The sequence below is a fragment of the Abrus precatorius genome, unplaced genomic scaffold (assembly GCF_003935025.1).
Source record: "Abrus precatorius isolate BTA unplaced genomic scaffold, Abrus_2018 Scaffold5, whole genome shotgun sequence".
Lineage (NCBI taxonomy): Eukaryota > Viridiplantae > Streptophyta > Magnoliopsida > Fabales > Fabaceae > Abrus > Abrus precatorius.
The window spans coordinates 16,862,070-16,881,035 of record NW_020874395.1 but is presented as its reverse complement, the minus strand read 5'-3'; the positions used below and the strand labels follow the sequence as shown (position 1 = coordinate 16,881,035).

General features: G+C 33.7%; 2 protein-coding genes across 4 annotated transcripts; both read right to left on the bottom strand.

Annotated features, from left to right (window-relative positions):
* Positions 1 to 1,392: 1,392 nt before the first annotated feature.
* On the bottom strand, positions 1,393 to 5,811 carry LOC113868142 (TORTIFOLIA1-like protein 2). Its single transcript, XM_027503706.1, has 6 exons — positions 4,990 to 5,811; positions 4,710 to 4,904; positions 4,521 to 4,623; positions 3,759 to 4,432; positions 2,737 to 3,438; positions 1,393 to 1,889 (listed from the first exon to the last, which is right to left on the bottom strand). Exons 1-6 carry the CDS (start codon positions 5,599 to 5,601, stop codon positions 1,704 to 1,706), a joined length of 2,472 nt encoding a protein of 823 aa, XP_027359507.1. The 5' UTR covers positions 5,602 to 5,811; the 3' UTR covers positions 1,393 to 1,703.
* A 1,293-nt stretch (positions 5,812 to 7,104) lies between these two features.
* Positions 7,105 to 15,493, bottom strand: LOC113867122 (cycloartenol synthase). 3 transcript variants are annotated; one of them, XM_027502158.1, is made up of 19 exons: positions 15,219 to 15,493; positions 14,938 to 15,140; positions 14,482 to 14,667; positions 14,185 to 14,274; positions 13,910 to 14,104; positions 13,741 to 13,825; positions 12,878 to 13,044; positions 12,138 to 12,326; positions 11,772 to 11,885; positions 11,432 to 11,554; positions 11,232 to 11,354; positions 11,061 to 11,159; positions 10,334 to 10,390; positions 9,741 to 9,787; positions 9,485 to 9,628; positions 9,133 to 9,310; positions 8,292 to 8,372; positions 7,589 to 7,672; positions 7,105 to 7,492 (listed from the first exon to the last, which is right to left on the bottom strand). In XM_027502158.1, the coding sequence occupies exons 2-19, from the start codon at positions 15,133 to 15,135 to the stop codon at positions 7,379 to 7,381; spliced, it is 2,274 nt and encodes a 757-aa protein (XP_027357959.1). In that variant the 5' UTR covers positions 15,136 to 15,140; positions 15,219 to 15,493; the 3' UTR covers positions 7,105 to 7,378. The 3 variants fall into 3 exon arrangements, with proteins under 3 accessions (XP_027357959.1, XP_027357960.1, XP_027357961.1); XM_027502159.1 differs by having other exon boundaries at positions 7,158 to 7,492; positions 14,938 to 15,387; XM_027502160.1 differs by lacking the exons at positions 7,105 to 7,492; positions 7,589 to 7,672; positions 8,292 to 8,372 and adding exons at positions 8,836 to 8,922; positions 8,968 to 9,003 and having other exon boundaries at positions 15,219 to 15,387.
* Between the last annotated feature and the right edge of the window lie 3,473 nt (positions 15,494 to 18,966).

Here is an 18,966-nt window from a genome sequence, read left to right as displayed (position 1 = left end):
TAAATACTTTAAATGATTTATGCATATCCTCTATAAGATTTGTGCTACATCATGATCCTATTGAAGTTTTGCCAATATGATGACTATTGAAAGTGGAATAAAACATTAGCACTTAACAGATCTAATCAATGTATGTTTCGCGATGTTCATCCGCTTTGTGGTTACCTTTCACAATGGCAATTCCATTTCTCGAATTATTTTCTTCAATTAAATTACTAGTCGTTAATTGAAATATTAGATAATAATATTTTCAAACATTTCGTTCCTGAAATTTATTTCTTTTAGATAATGTTTTAGAAATGAATTAAAGAAGAAATGAGAGAAAGAAAAAAGGCTTTTAATATCTTTTCTTGGTTTGGGATTCTTGGGGTTAGAAAGGGAGGGAAAAGTTTTATAAACACTCCATATTAGTTTTTATTTTCCTCTCTCTCTCAAATTGAGTAGTTTTGAGGAGAAAAATGAATTAAGTTAATTTTGTTTTGTTTTAAAAAAAATTTGTAGATTGATTGTAAAAATATAATTGATCATTTTAAATTAACTCCCAAATACACCCTTCCTTGACAAAGAAATGCACTCAAGGATTTGATAAAAATAACAAATTTAGGTAAAAATTTGAAAAAACTAATAAACAATTTATAAAAATAATTTATGCCTCTTATAAAATAGAACTTTTTTGAAACTTATTTTAATCAGCTTTTTAATATAGATTATTAATAAAATTCATAATGAAATTAATGACATAAAACCTTATATAAAGAGATCAATATGCATTTGATCCAGATCAATGACCAATCCGATTCATAATACCAACCATTTCTACTTGTGGAACAAGTTGAACCGTCACAAATCGGCTTGAACTGGCGACCCAAGTTGAACCAGACCAATTTATATATAAAATTTAAATTTTCCAAATTTTGCATAACGAAGAACTTGAACCGTTAGCAATCCTCACTTCTCATTGCGCTCTAAATCATATAGTGCTAAATTTAATTTAATTAGTATGTATAAAGCATAGCATGAATAAAAGGTCAAGCACTATCTACTAAACCACCTTGTATTATTAATACAACAATGCCAATAGCAAACTAGACACCTAAACCTAATAACCCAATTCTTTAATCAAATCAATAGCCAATTCATGTCTAATAACCCTGCACGCCTCATCTTTATCAATATGATGTATCAAAACTTAATATAAATACTAAATTATAATTGATTAAAATTACAATTTTAAAATTTAGTTAATCTAAAATATATTTTAAAGTTGATATAGTATATCAAAATTTAAATTAAATTTAAGTCATATTTGAAGGAATACAAGTTTAAAAATCTTTAATGTATAAGTAATATAAAAGGACGAGAATAACCTATTAAAAACACTCTTATTTAATAGGAATGATTCAAATTTATAATTTAGTAATAGTTAATACTAAATATACAATAAACATTAAAAAATTATACAACATAATTTCACTTCCATTCACGAAGATGCAGTACACAGGGAAGATACCACCTTTCCTGTACACAGCAACCAACCCGAAAAGAAAACTTCACAACTAATTACTATGAATGGATTATTCCCAAAACCCAACATTCACCATCTAACAAAATACAAACAACTAGAACTGGCATTTTGAGTTCAATCAGGAAAGAGATCCGACTCCTAACAAAATAAATGATTTTTTTTGTCAGATACAAAAATATTAACTTTCAGTAATATTACCCCATATATGATGTAATTTCATCACTACTTCAGCAGCATGCCTTCTTTCTGCATGACCGAAAATATGCAGGTTCACGGCCTCCTGAATTGCCGCTAAAATCTGTTTCTTGGCTTCAATAGAGAGAGCAATGCAATTTGGTCCATGGATAGTACTCATTTCAACAATCTAAATCAAGATTACCATAAAGGATCAGACACATTTCCCAATGTTATTTGGTAGGACATAGTAGTAAATCCGAAAAGACAAAGGTGCCTGACTTACTATAAGAAAGTGAGAATGCTTGTCATAGGGATATTGAATTTACTGACCAGATTTTAGTTTTATTACTTTTCTCTTTCTATTACTGCTCTTTTTGGATAAATTTGGGTTTAAGTTTTAATCTTTGGCTGCTTAACATTGCGCCTAGGCTCAAAAAGGTTGACGCCCAAGCACAATCTGAGTTCTGCCAAACAAAGTCTCTGGACATTCATCGCCTAGGCAAGAAGCCACAATTTGGAGAGCAGAACCCATTAAGCGTGATTCCTACCCATTTTCTTCACAAGGACATGACTTAGGGATCATCCGCTTCTTCCTTTCTTGTATTTTGAAATTATGAGCACTTCACTTTTTTTTCTAATATTATAAAATTATGAACATTTTTTTTTCTAATATTATAAAACTATGAACATATCTGTGCAAATTGTAAATCTATTTAAGAAACAGTTTAAAAGTGATCTTATATGATATTCCATCCTGCTACAGTTACAACGACTACTCAAGCGAGACAACTTTAGCCATCTCCATTTCATGATTATGCAATTATGATTCAAATTGCTAAAAAATCTATTTAATGAATGACATGAAGCCACAACTTTTAATGCTTTGCTGCTTCTTTCGTTATTAGCTAAGGGACTCCTAGATACACGTACATTTATCTCAAGGATGCTACCGAAGGAAAATGAAAGGAATGTAGAATTTAAAATGATAATCAGTAGATCGTTGTGCAATAATTAATGAAGGTAAGTGAACTTGCCTGCTGCAGCCAAGGGATTATGGTATTAACTAATTTTCCTTCCTGAAGATACGATGCTAAAGTACTAAAAACAACATTGACAGTCTTCACTGATAGACTTTCTATTACTGGACCAGTTTTATTCAGAAGCTCAACGAGAATAAGTTCATCACTGGAACACAAAGCTTCCATATATGCAGAGTTTAGATCCCCTTCACACACAAGACGTTTTACACACTTCCAGTAGTTACCATTACTTTTAGAACAACCATTTCTGGCATTAGCTCCGGTAGCAGAGGAATAAATGGCTTCATTTTTTGCAGAACTCATGCTCTTTGTATCCTTAGCTGGGCTGTTCAAAACATCCTTTTCTTGAAATTTTCTGCCAGTCTTGACTTTGTGATTTTTCCACATATCCAAACTATCTCCAGCTTGAATCTTTGGTTGGCTCCTTGAAAATGCCTTTCTCTCCCAACTTTCAGAATTTTTAACTGACGTAAAGACTGATTGCTTATTATTAATTTCTACAAATGGCCTTGGAGTGCATGTGGAGAACCTCGGAGAAGAAACACTTTCGCTCTGCCTCCCTAATTTGGAGTTTTCTGAATAAGAATGTCTTCCTACTCGCAACGATTCCTGACTTAATCTATCAAATACATTCTCTAAGCCTGCCATTCTTGACTGGATTGTAGAAAGGACGTCCATTATGCCAGTTACAAACGTCTGAAAAAATATTTGCAAATGTTCAAAGTCAAGTGCCCCATATACTGTGTGATGTATAACAAGAAACACTTAAAAATCCTTATTGCAACAGTGTGTCTATTCATGCAAGCCAAAAGTTACAGATCATATTTTTCTTTAGTTATTACTAAATGAGTGAGAGAAACATATCAACTCTTACTGACTGTCAAACTGCTGAAAAAAATTTCAAAGCAAGCCTACGCTCAAGAAAGCACAACATAGAGGAAAATGACTGGCAGCACCAAAGTAAGAAACTTAGAATCACATGCAATACATGTACACATGAACAATACGAACAATACCTGTAATTGATGCATCATGTTTGTCTGTTTGATCTCAATATCTGAAAGTTGATTCTGTACGCAAATCATTTCATTAGCCATTTGCATACAACATTCATGTGCAGTTTGGCGACTTGGCTCTGTGACAGTGGAATCAGAGCTTCTAGGGTGTTGCATCTTTAAGGAGTTATCACAACATTCATTTGCATACACTTGTTCATCACAACTTGTTTCTTCCCGAAACTGTTGGCTTCTTACAATTGGCTTCTGTAATCCAGTATTTATAAAGCAGTCATGAGAAGCAGATAAAAATTTGGTGTCCAAGTTATCAGTGGGAAGATTAGAGACAGAAGAACACTCCTGCTTATCATCCATAGGCACATATTCATAACCAGCATCCTGCATGCTCGTAACATCAACACTCATTGTTTCTAACGGCTTAGTGACAGAACAACTCTCAGATTCTTCATTCTGGAATTCCACCACAGAATGAGGTCTGGGTACTGCAACTTCAACGAGCCAATCATCTGGTTTGATATGGTGAGGGTTTCTGACATAATTTTGGAATGTTTTCCTAACAGACAAAGGAATCTTTCCCATAGTTGCTTTCGTATTAACTTTTTGGATCTTGACATGCCTCTGTCTGGATTCAGTAGTACTACTAAGATCAGACGAATCACCTCTGCATATATTTTCTGTGGAAAGCACAAGTAGAAGACAACATGAACAGGAAGAAATGGAAAGCGGGTGAATGAATAAAAGAGAGAGATAGCAGAGGTAAACCTTTTGAGGAGGATCCAGTTTCAGAAGGCTCAGGAGTATGGGGGCGCGGAAGAATGGTCCAATACTTGAGCGCTTGCAAAACAGCATCCCTAACAGGTTTGACCTAAAATATAAGGAATAAGCAATTAGAAGAAGTGCGTGACACAGATAATGAGGAGAGGGAGAGGGAGAGGTAAAAGCGAGAAGCACCTTGTCAAATCGACATGACTCGAGAGATTGAATAGAAGAAGCCCTGAAACATGCCAAGAAAGAAGCACCGCTCAAAGCAAATTCTGCCAGTGCAACGGAAGCTGCTTTGCGTGTAGTCCAGTCACTGTCTTTGAGTGCCTCTTGGATGCTGGCAATAGCAGCGGACAGAAGATTTTGGGTTGGAGCGCCCCCAGCCTGAAAGAGGAAAAACGGGGGCGAGTGGAGTCGATAATTGAGTCGATGAAGCATTAAAAAATAAAACCTAACCCTAACAACAAACCTGGACAATGCTCCTGGTCAACTGAAGCAGAGCTGATTTAGCCATGAAATGAGGAGTTTTAAGCAACTTGAGAGTCCTGGTCAACATTCTGTGCAAAAGGGAAAGAGGAGGATCAAGTGTGTTGTCGATGATGGTGGAGAGGCAGAAAGCAGAAGAGGACTGAACGTGCTTATTCTGTTCGCCGAGGGCATCAAAAATGGGTCTCACTAAAACCAGAAAGGCCTTCTCATTGTTAGTGGTTAGTTTGGAGGCGAGAAGAGCAACAGTGTGGACGCACACATCCCTCACCGCAGAGTCTGAATCCCTCAGCCGCTTAACGATGCTTCCAACCATCTTGGGAAGATGCGGAAGGATGAGGGAATCGTGAAAGGTCGCCAACGCTCCCATCAGTCTCACACACTCCTTTCTGATTGCCGTTTTAGGCTCCGAGTCGCTGTCCAATATGCACGACAGAAACGCCCACACACCATCCGCCCTTATACCATGCGCCATTCTCTCTAGCTCTTCCATTCCTATTTGCTGAGTATCGCGATCCCCAACCTTGTTTAGCGCACTCGCTATTCTCTGCTTTAGCTCCAAATTAGACTGTCCCTGTCCCTGTCCCTTTTTCATCTTCACTTCTGATTCTCTCGTTCACCATTCAACAAAAATCAAATCATTTTGAAAATGGGAGAGATATAGAGGGGGAGAGGAGATATGGAGGGAGAGAGAGAGAGAGAGAGAGAATCTCAAAGTGCACACCTCCATGCACGCAAACAGAGAAGGCAGAGTCAGTCATGTGTTTTACGAGTTATAGAAGAAAATTTGTGCGAGATGTCAGGTGAGAGAGAGAAGCAAAGAAATTCAACTTTTGTAGCATTGTTTTCTTGTCGTTATCGATTTCCATGCCTCCCATTCCAATTATTAATTACTACTTCAAATTTCGCGCTCTATCCATGAATTCGAATTTCAGTTCGGGGAGCGTTTTCCCTCTGTGAAACTCTTAAGCCCCACCAATTTTGGGTTGGGGTTTGGGTTTAGATTTGGGCTTTTTTCATCACGTGATGGTCACGATCAACCCGCTCCCTCTTCAACTCCCGTCTCTCGTGTTCACCAAAAAAATAAAAACTCCCATCTCTCCTATTGTATCCAAAAAAAAGAATTATATTATTGATATTCTTTTCATATTTAAGACTTATTTGGGAGTTGATTTTTAAGAGAAAGAGAATATTTGTGTGATGTGTTTAAGAGTTTTTATATAAAAGAGTGTGTGTTTATAAACCTTCAAAAACTTCTATAATTTTACATTTTTAAGTTAATTCAGTTTAGGAGTTTTTTTTTTTTAATTAACTCACATTCCTCTTCCCTTCTCTTTACCTCTTTTACCTTTCAAACATTTTCTTTTTCTTTCTTTCCCCGAACTCTCAAACAAAATTTAAGTCATAGTTTATAAATAAAATTTAAAAACAAAAATCTTATGTGCAATGTAACAATATGTAAATAGAGTATATGTTATTTATATTTGAAAATTATAATCATTATTCAGTTAAAAGTTATAAGATACAAATTTTCGCTTAAATTATAATTTAGAGGTTTTCAAACTAAAGACGCACAAAATTAGTAAAGTGCGTGCTTGGGAGCCTAAAAATTATTAACAACAGGAAACTTTAAAGCATAAATATATATATATATAAGTTATCTAATATGCATCAAACAATATAATAACCTGTCAAGCTGTTTCTTTTTACTCTTATTTTTGCTCTCTTAACCTATTCATCGGCATCCTATTTTCCCAAATAAATCCTTAAAAAATTAGTGCAACACACAACCTTACATTAAAGATTATAAACACACATTTCTATTTCTAAACGTAAACAATTTGAACCAACTGCTGAAGAACATTGAGTTCGTCGAGCCAAATGATGCGTGCCATACAAAAGGTTTTTTTTTTTTAAATAATCGCTGTTTTTAAAAATATTGAAGTTGAAAATATTATGATTTTAACTTTCTTAGAGAAACTGTTTTGAAGAACTTACAGAAAGACAAAAGGCTGAAAATATAATTACCCACTAACATAAAAGGTATTTTTTATAAATGAAACCGAACTAAAGTAACTTTAACTTTTATAAAATCTCTAAAAATAAATTTTGTCAATTTTTTTGTATATATTCTTAAAAATCACTTTTTTCAAAAGCTGAAACAAACTGGTCCTATATTTAATTCCTCTGCTGCATGGGAAGCACGAGAGGCGCTTATGAGTAACCGAAAAACTTTTAGTCATTCTCCGCGAGTTTGCTTTCTGTTTACCCCTATTACCAAACTCAATAGTCATAAACATTTTAAGAGAACCATGAAAAAACAAAAAATAAAAGGTCAAAATAATTTAGACGGAACCCTAACTAAAACGAGATTATTGGGCCTGCAATACATGCCGTTGATACTCTCCCAACGCCCATATGGGGAATATGTTTCTGTATGCAGCGTATGTGATCATACAATTCTTGTTGAAGACCCCCATTATTTCCTGAATTGATGGTAAAGTAACATGATTTAGCGCTTTAGGGTACAAACTATACAAGTAAGAAGGGAAACAAAGTAAATTGTGGGTCGTCTTCAATACCTGTTGAGGAAAGTCACCATTCTCCATTTGGGAATTTATCAAATATACGGCTGCCCGGTGCAGTGGTGTCGGATCTCTCTTAGCCTGTTTAATTATTAGTGAGAACATGGGAACAAGTACAATCAGACATCATTTTTATTCTGCATTTCTCTGCCAGATTAAAGGGTCAGATTTAAGGATGTAATCAGATGCTCATAATGCATTGGCAATGTATTCAATTATTTGGTAAAAAATCAAATGCCCGATCATATGAATAGGACAGAAACTATATAGTAGCAATGTGCAAAGCAATCATCAATTCATCATAATTCATGACAGCATGCTTGGTGGAAATTAAATGCCTTGATTATCATACAGATGATATTGTGTGTTTAAATATTTGTAAGCTTTTCAAAATAACAATAGTAATAATATTAATATTAATAAATAATTGCAACTGATATTTGGACAAGGCAGTAGAGAAACTGTTTCCAAGATTTAGATTTGTGATCTAGAGGTTACAATGAAGCAGCCTTACTACTGTGCGCATGACCATCTCATAGATATGTCTTAGCTATTTAACCGAAAACCAGACTGGTCCTTTCTTTAATTAATCTGTCAAAATGATTAACTATCCTATAATAAATGAAAATTGGGTTTTGCACAACAATAAACTAATCAACACAATGGCATCGTTACAAAAGTGGTAAAGTTTGCTTTATACCTGTCCAGCATCAATGAGAGCAAGCATAGCCCACCCAGTGTTTACTGCATGAGACCTGTTGCCTTCCAGATTTGAATACACCTGAACAAAGAGCGATAGATAGAAAAATTACTCCACAAGTCTCATCAATTAGATTGCCAAAAGTAATCCAGTATTCTCACTCTGTTAATTTAAAAACTTGATGCACAAGTACATTTCCTAGACCTGTAAGAATTATGTTCATCTTCTTGAATTATGCTTCCCTTTATATGTTTTTATACAGGTCCATAACATACTAGATTCCATATCTCTAGGAACAAATATATGAAAGTTGTCTTACACAGCAAATTTGAGATGATACTGCACTTCCTTTAGTATGCAAAACCAATTCTAAAACTCTAAATCCTCTAATGATATTAATTTCATAGTATGGTTGACCAGCCCAGCTTTGACCAACTGCACAAGTATGAATATCACTAGCTGAAAACATTTCATGCCAAACCCTTCATTTGATGCCACTCATGCCAACTAAGTTGACATCAACATCCAAAGGTATTAGGGGTGGGAGCTAGGTTATAGCTGAAGAGAGAATTTGTTAGGACCCAACAATCTAGTATTCTTGATATTATTTCTTGTACAAACACATTGCCATGTTGATTTAAATCCATTCTCATTTTTTACACTCTATAATACCCATATGGTTGCAAATCATTGAGCCATATTTGTATGCATTCTAATGAGGCGAAGAGAACATATATGTTCCAAGGCATTAATTTAAAGGGAAAAAAGACAATGATCAGTGGGACTGTGACAAGCAGAAGCTTGGTATGTATTGCAGAATAAAAAAAAAATTATATTTGACCTTGTTTTGACACGACAGATAACTCTCTCCCCAGCCACCAGAAGGGAGCTGCTTCGAAAGCAGAAATTCACAAGCTTTACGGATTCCTGAGCAATTACTGAAATTCCTTCCAGCAGCAATCAGCCCTTTCACCCCAAACCAAGTACCATACGTGAAGCAAACACCCCAAGAACCATACCTGTTTAGCAATTTGAGTGGTCACAGATCTACTAAACAAACAAAGCTCAATTTATTCAGAAATAGAAGCTGACAGAAAAATGAGTAGAGCAAACTTGAGATGTGTGAATACCAAAAGAGAAGTTATAATATCAATAGAAAAGAAAAAAGTATTTCACAAAAGAGAGGAGCAAACCATGAACCATCTGAAGCTTGTATTTTTTCAATAAAGGCAGCAGCTTTCTCAATACAGCATTGAATTTCTTCTCGACGATGCCCAGGATACAATTTCATAAATGATGTCAAAGCTTGAATTGCTGCTGATGTACATTCCACATAACTGTAGAGCATACGATAAGGACACATTAGAAAGATAAAAAATTTGAAATGGTGGTGTAGATGGAATTAGATGGATACAAAAACTTATATTCGACAAGCATTTGATAGCTTACGGATAATCAATAACGATGTCGCCAAAAGTTTCAGCAGGATTGATTATCTGGGAACAGAGAGGGCATTATTAACATTGTGTATTTATATCTTAAATTTAATCCAAAAACAACTACCCAAATTCTCAGGATCAACTATTGAGCCATAATTCTGAAACTTTTTCATTCCAATAAAACCAGAAAAAGTTTGTTCTTAAACAATGATTCAACTTTTAATTGATTTTATAGAATCAATCCAAAAACTTGAGCTGGACAACCTGACACATGAATTGGAAAAATTAGTTGGGGCACTGAGTTATATGAAATTCCAGTAGTCTACGTGTTTATTTCTAACATTTTAATGATAATTGATTAGTATAGAAAGAGATTATTACAGCCAAACTTTAGTGAAATTGAAGATACACTATACTATAGTTGAAATTTATTTATGAGAGAACACATTTCATAATATATAAAGGGAGCTCAAGGAGCCTGCCTCTAAACTAAAACAAAAAGTAAGGATTTTGTTCTTCCTATGGGAAGATAAACATGTTTCACCTTACAAAGAAAATATACTTAAAACTAAGGAGAATAGGCCAATATTGAGAGAAGACTACCTCCAACCACTCATAAGATCGTTTAAGCTCATATGTTGCTAAGCCACCATCTTCATTCTGCAATGATAGGGAAAAAATAAATGTTTTGGATCTACAGTTGATTTTCCAAATAGGTTAAAATGATTTTATAAATACAAAGTATCATTGTGGATTACCATCAAACACACAGATCATGTGTAAACTTGTTTAGGAATGTAAGAATCAAGTTAATAATCACCTGAAGTTGCAGTTAAAATCAATTCCTTTTGCTTATAAAATTAGCATTATATATTTTTGTTGTAAGATAATAGCCTTTTAGAAGAACTGGAAATAAATACAGCGAATATAAAAAGAAGATAATTAAACTAAATTTTATAAAATGTGCAGACTATGTTCACCAAAACACTAAAAGTGCAGGCTCTGCGGAACTAAAAACAGTTCATTTATTTTTAGAGCCTTTAATGCTCAAAATACTCAAGCAAATAATATAGCAAAAGTAAACCATGTGTTGTGTTGTGCCAAAGATGGATAAAACCCTATAGCTAAATTGATAGCAAATACAATTTGTAGTGAAATACTACATGGTGAAGGATCTTAAAACATCAATCAATAAGTTCATCTTATCGATGATATTAGCATCACAAGTACAGAAGGAACCAATAACAAGTAATAGTATAAAATGATCTCTATGACTTATTTGATAGAATTATTTAGATAATTTGGCTTGAATCATGAGATGTTTAGCTACCTGTAGTGAGATAATGACATTTACAGCATCATATAATTGCCTCACATCCAATGGCTCACCAACTATCTCTGGTTTTATTTTGGACAGTAATAGAGCAGCCTGAGAAAAGAAAATGCTAATCAAGAGAGAAGAATCAAATAAGCAAGTCTAATTTGTTTCATCAATAATTACTTTTAGTCCTTCAGCTGTGCAGTCAGAAATCGGCCATCCATGATCTGCAGTTGAAAAAGGCCAAGCACCTTTCGAAATGTGACGATACCATTTATTAAGATCACCAGGACAATCTTCTAAAACCTTTTGAGAAAAAGAGAAGAAATTTGATCAACAAGGGCAAATCAATGCAACTTATAATGGTAAATGCAAAAAATCACCTGCGAATTCTTAATATATGTATGAGCTTTTCTTAGAGTTGGACCAAAATCTTCAATGAGATTAGTTGAAATAATTGCTTGGACAGCAAATGCAGTATCCCATAGTTGACTTCCATTGTAGCCCTACAACAAAAATTGGTTACAAGTAAAATTTGTAACATTTTTTTATGGACTCTAGCATATGTCCTTAAGAAAAGCTCAGTTATGCTGTAACATTAGAGAAACAACAGTCAACAGCATGTCCATGCCATTCCTAATCATCTATGAATAGGTCCAATTGAATGAAAAACATCACTTTATCATTCTAGCAAGGTGAAAATAAGTTGACATATATGCTCACCTGCATTTTCATGCCATCTTCAGCAATCCATAGATAGTCATAAATTCTTGGAAGATGCAACTTAAAGGCCTCAGAATTTGGATCCTCTACCCAACAGCAAAGCATATTTAACACCTGAATAATAACCATTCATAATAATAACAATAACTACGTAGTCAGTATTCCTAAGGGAAACAAAACAAAATAAGTGAACACAGAAGGGAAACCTAGGCATCCATAAAAAATATAATTAACACAGTGAAAATAAATTAAGGAGGTAATACCAATCATTCAGCACTATTCTCACACTCTCCTACTGAAAGGGTGGAAAGTAAAAGAACAATAAACAATAGAAGGAAGATCCATGCCTGTCCTCTCAACAATTACCTTATTTACAGGACCTATGCAAATATATCGAGTATTCTCATCTTCGTAATGTATATGCTCAATTGCAGTCCTAATAGCCTTGTCTCTTAACTTTTTTCCTGGCCAACGCATCAAAATAGGCTCAACAAACTTGTGTAGAGATGCCCAAAGAACATCCTGCACAAGTGGGTGAGGATAGTACAAGTCTTCCTACAAAAGAACAAAGGTAACCTATTGTAATTTTTATCTCCAGCACAATTAAATAGGTAGTTGGAATTGGAGAAATCAAATGCCAAAGGTATTTGTTAGAGACATAAAATCACTCGTGTCTTCAATTTTCACCAATAACCAAGGAGCCAACAATTCAATTATTGCCACAACATGGTATCAAAGCTCCTATAACCAGTGGTCAAGAGTTTGATTATTTCCACCCATTCTCTTAAATATAAGTCAACTTTAGCACAAGGCTTGGTTTGAGCATTGCCCAACTTTCAAGCTCAAATGGCTTGCGTAAGAGGTATCTCAAAGATATAAAATCATTGATGTGTTTTTGCTAAACAGGCAAGTCCTGTATCACTTTCATAAGAAACCTAACATATGGTTTCACCAGAAAAAGAAGCCAAAGAGAGGGACAAAGTTAGGATGCTAATTTCAATACAATGATTAGTAAGATTAGGTCCAAGATATTCTATCGCAGGCCTCACAAATGATAAAATCCAAGTGCAACAATTTCATAGAACTAGTTTAGTAGCATCACTAACCTTTGCACACAAATTGCGAGCTTGATTCCAGTCTATGTCATGATACAGTGTGGTATAAAGCTCTTTTCTCAAAGATAATATTGTTGGTGTGATTGGACCAACAAACCTCTTGCCATATATGTAAGACATTGGCAAATAGACCATTCGGCAATGACACCACATCCTTCCTGTAAGGCATAAAAATATGATTTATGTATTATTTTAAGTATAGAATAAGCGGAACATTAAACAATGTTTAAGATGATCATAGACAACCAATTTAACAATGAAAGCATTTTATAAAAGTTCCAAGAATATCAACTCTTTCTTAAGAACATCATATCCCACATGATATCATGAAAAAATGCCTTCTTTACAAAATCTAGATACAGTATGTCATGAACCAGCAATCCCAAAATATTAAGCTTTTACATGATGGCACATAAGCAATTTTATATTACATCTCTAATACATCCCCTTGACCAAAAGTCCTTTGGACTTGAAAGCGTGGATAATGCACAAGTCCACCTGATTTGTGCTAAAATTCAACTTCTTATGAGAAAAATGGAGATGGCAAGGAGAGAACTCTAGACCACTTGGTCATAGAGGTCTAATACCACACAAGAAACATTCAACTGTAAAGGATGGAAGCATGGAAGCTTTCATTGAACATAATTTTTAGGAAAAATGACAGAAGGAAAAGGAATTATTGACAAAAGTATTTCTAATTTAAGAAACAACTAACTTAACATTGTTAACCAGCTAACTTGCTAGTTTTTCTATCTTTGAAATTTTGTATCACTTTTTCTTCTCGTAATTTTACCTAATATATCTTCTCTCTGAAAAAGTTAAAAACATATGCAAACGGAATAAAGAGAAAGAACCTGGATGAAATGGAAGCATGTATGGAAGGAGCCATATCTCAGGGGGCAGGGGATTATTTCCAGACCATTCATAGACTCCAAGTACCTATCCCACAATAAAATTGGAAATAAATATATAACAATGCCATATCTATCAACAAAATCATCAAGATTAGTTTAAGATCTTAACTGAAAGCCACATCTTCCCCCATGATGTTATATAAGTAGCACCACCATGCCCTAGAATCCAGTCACGTCCCTTCTCCATCTCCCCTTGTCCATCATTAGGTCCCTCACCAAGCAATCTCAGAGTAACATAACTCAAGACAGAGCCAAACATGGTACTTGGACCTTCAATATGCAAACCCCACCCACCATCCTTGTTCTGCAATTACATTCAACTAATTAGGAGAACTACAGCGTTAAGCCCATAGATTAGGGGGCAGAATGTTGTGAAATTCTTACTTGATGATTGTAGAGGTAACGGCATATTTCCTTTCTATGTTCTTCTGTTAAGACTGCATTCAATGCCCCAGTGATGTACAGAGCAATTACCTGTTCAATTTTATAACCCAGACAGTAAAGAGTCCCCATGGTTATCAGCGGGATGGAAGACAAAAATATAAATAGCAAACCAAAGGAAAACATCAAGTTTTAGAGGCAATGTTTGAGGTTTTATCAAAGCCAAGTGCTTCCCAGAATATTGGTAATGGTAATATAGCATAGAATAAGTTTGACAAATAAGATGAAGCATTAACTTACCAAGCCGGGCATCAGAAACATGGGACCTCCATAATCTCCCGGCCAGTGTCCATCGTGACCCTGGATAGTTGAATGGAAACTTATGGCCCTTTTTAATGTTCTCGTCACAACCTCTTCAGTCACATCCTCAATATCTTTGACTCCAACTTTGGGTAAGACTTCATGTACTGGATTCTCTCTAGCAAACTAGGTCGTTTTTTAAGCAAGATTATTAAAATTAAATGGTGAAATTTGGAATATAAGATATATGACTCCATAGCATAACAGAAACATGAAATGATTTGAGTAGAATAAACTCATTCGAAGATTAAAAATAATTTTTGAACTGGGTTTCCCCTCGTGAAGATGGAATAAATCTGAACGAGCACATGCAAAAACGCGAATGCTGCAAGGGGAACGAATAATTCACAAAGGAAACGAGTAATGAAAAATGATGGATAGAGAGAAGAAACAGACCTGCATGCGCATAAGTAGATCAGCGCTGTGTTTCTTAGTAAAGCGATTATTGTGGAAATTCTGACGAGCTTCGTCAATCTCGAGGAGATCTTGCGGCGATCCAAGATGAGGATCGAACTCCCAGACCTGCCTTCCAACGTGATTGTTCAACGTACGAAGCCATGGACTTCCACCCTCGGCAATCTTGAGCTTCCACATTAGTTCTGAAGAAAAGGTAACAATCGCAATGCAAATGAGAGATGAAGAAGATGTATCAAATGAATTGGGAGTGAGTAGTTAACCTGTTGAAGAAGAGAGTAAATGAAGGAGTGGACAATTAGGTAGGTACGATGGTTAATGCTTTGGAGTACAAAAAGATAGCATTCGCATACTCGAACGCAAATTGCAACCATTCAATTGCTGCATTGCATTTAATTTCTATAAAAATCGCTGCCACAGTGGACGGAGCTTCCCAAGCCTGACTCCTGCTACTCGCCTACTCGATATCTCTGTCTGGCCCAAACGAGTTGGCGATTGTGATGTGCCTGCGTGCGTGGGTTTCGTTTCTCTCTCTCCCTCTTTTTCGCTGATACTCTCGCTTCTTTTTTACCCCATCTATGCTTTAAAATTAAATTTTCATTATTTAAAAACTGAAAAAAAAATATTCAATATTACAATTTCATTTTCATTTTGGTTTAAAATTAAATTATACTATAATATGTTTATCTTTTATATATATTTATTTAAATGTTATTATAATAATATACAAATAAATAGTACATTGTTTTTAAATTTAAATAAAAATAAATAAATAAAAATTTCATCTAAATCAAATTATAAAACATCAGTTTGATTGAATTTTATTTTAATAGTATACTTAAATGAAATTAAATCGCATATTATTTTAATTAAATTAATAGAGACTGAAAAGCATAAGAACTTTATGTATAAAAATGGAAAAATTTAATAGACACAAATTAAAGTCGCAAAGGAAAAATAGCAGAAGTTACCTCCAGGGCTTAGACAAATTGTTTGTACTAAAAGTTGTGATATGATATAATTGTCCTTTAAAAGCCATATATTTTAAAGACAAAACATATAAACGTCCCTATTGTCACATCTTATGAAATGCCCTACAAATTATGTCGGAGTTGTTAGGGAAATGAAAAATAGACCTAAACAATAATAGTTATCGCGGGGTTAGGTTAATTATATTTTGTGACATAAATTTGTCTTATTAATTATTTTTTTTTGGTTAAATTAATATTATATCGTGCGTTTCAACAAAAAAAAAAACATATTATATCGTGCGATATAATTTTGTCTCATTTAATTATAATCTTTTTCTTTATTAAATTGATATTTAATAAATATTGTCACCATTACTTTTTTCAAAAGTTTAAGAAGTACTTCACATTTCACATTTATGTTCAGACACACAATTTGTACATGGTGACAATTATTAAAATTTGTACAATTCAAGAGCCAGCACATTGAATAGTATGCACTAATATCATATTAAATCTCAAATGATAACGTATGGTTCAAAAATTTAAATTACTTTCAAAAGATTAAATTTTAAACTAGCAACAAACCGATTGTGTCTTAGTTTGGTAGTTAACATAGTTAATGTTGATGTCAATGAACTTTTATTTTTCATGCCATCATATTTAATGTGTTCAGTTGAGTAAATAATTTTTTTATTGGCCATTTCTTATATATATATATATATATATATATATATATATATATATATAGGTTAATTCCAATATTAATTAAGATCATCATCAATTTCATCAATCTTGCAATGTCGTTTAAGAGAATGGCCTATGGGGGAAAAAAATTATTCAGGTGAAGAAACACACTAAGAATGTTGTGATCATTTAATAGTGAGTTTCATTCACAAGGACAATTGTGTGAATACAAAAATTCACATAAAGTATCAAATCAATAATAAAAAAACAAATTCCCAAAGGTTATTTCTTCCTATTATACTTTCATCATGACACATGATTTTATTATTACATAATACTTATTTTTATAATTAAAAAATCATTAATTACTTTTACATGTAATTATGTATCTTTCACATTAATTTTTTTTATCCAATCTTATATTTCTAAAATTAAACACTTTATATTCTTTATAAACATATATATTGTCTCAAATGTCAGCTACTTATATTTTTCGTTTTTTTTTAAAATTTGGTTGCGCTCTTAATCTAAGCTACCTTTTTCTACTAATCTATTTACTTATAATTGGTTTCTTTTGACTTTAAATATTATTTTGCTTAAAAATGCATAAAATACTCAATAGTCTTATTTAATTTTAAAGAATGTATATTTATTTTTTAAACAATCTCACAACACAAATACAGCCAAATTATTCAAATTGAGGGCAATAAAATTATTAAAAATTATAGCTATAAAATTGACAGTTTTTAATAGAAAAAAATGACAGATTTTGACAACTTTAATATTAATAAAGAGATGACAAGTGCAGCCAAAGAAAACCCGATGAGAATTGACAAGTGACAAAGATATTTGTATAAATAATGCCTTGCAAGGCTACATGGATCATGTAAAATGAAACCGTTGAGATTTTATTTCGTGGAAAATTTTAAAAGTGCCATATATAACAATTTAACTATTAAATATTTTATAATTTACATAATTATGTATATAAAATTTTCTATAATTTAATTTATAAATATATTATTTAAAATTTCTTTATTTTATATTTTAAAAATATATTATATATTAAAATAAAGTAATGCGATAAAGAATTTATTTATTTCGTTCTAACTTACCGTTTGTTTTGTCTTTATTTCTTCTTCTTTAAAAATGTGAAAAAGTATTGAGCAGTATGCAAAGGTACTAGTTCACATTCACAATCTCACGACCATTTCTTCAGACAATAAATTGGGATGAGAGACTAAGCACGATTGAAGGTTGTTTTTATGAACCACTCTAAAACCTCACTAGGGTACACTTTTCTCTTGCAATGGCACATGCCTACGAGACAAAAATGACTGTTGTTTCTTCTCCTTCCCATCACCAAAGGTTGGAACTCGAAGGGGTCTCTTACGGCCAGCCTAAAACTTCTTGACGATTCTCAAGAGGAAAGGTCTGTTAAGTGGTAATAAGATAGAGCGCTACCTTTGTGTTAGAAGTCGATGATTCACTGGAATCCAATGCCAAGTTAATTGCGCCGGCAATTCGGTCTACTCACCAGAATGTTTATCCCCATCACCTCCAGCATTGGCCTCGCTTAGGTGTTCCTCCGACATCAGCCTCTAGCGGCATCCACATGTACAAGAGCCCCCGATGTCTGTCTGGGTGCTCCTCTCTAGCGTGGCGTTCGTCGTCTTCATGATGGTGGCCATCAAGGCCGGTGATGAAATTTATCGCCAAGATATGCTCGCCGACGAACAATGACAGGGACGAGAACCCCATGTGTTTGAAGTTAACGTGCGTGCTGGTGTTCAGGTTCATAATGGACATGATTGGAATCCATTTGATGTCTACGGCATTTGCGCTCAGGTTAACGATTTTGAAAGGGATTTTTGCAGAGAGGTTGATAGGGAGGGTTAAGGACTTTGTGGTAGGGTTGTTGTTCCAGTTGTATTTTGCATTGAGTGGGTTGCATATGGACATGAATACGACTATAGGAATTAAATTTTAAATATTTTTTATAGGGACTAAATTTTAGAAGTGCAATATAATAAAGCTTTTTATTTTTTATGAAATTCTATAAAGGTAATGATTATTCTATAAAAATTTTAAAAAATAAAGTAGATTAACAGGTTAGCTCATTCAAAAAATTAATTTAAAAAATTAGAATATTATAAAAATAATAAATTTAGCTCTACTTTAGAGAGCTAAACCGAGGCGGGTCAGTGGACTGAGAATCCTAACTTGAGCCACCATTTTAGTTGGTTGTATCGACCCCATATGAAGCCCATAGATATTTTGTATCACTAACTTCGTCTCGTAGGTTCGCCTAAAAAGTCTGTAAATTTTATTACATAAATTTGGAATATAAATAATT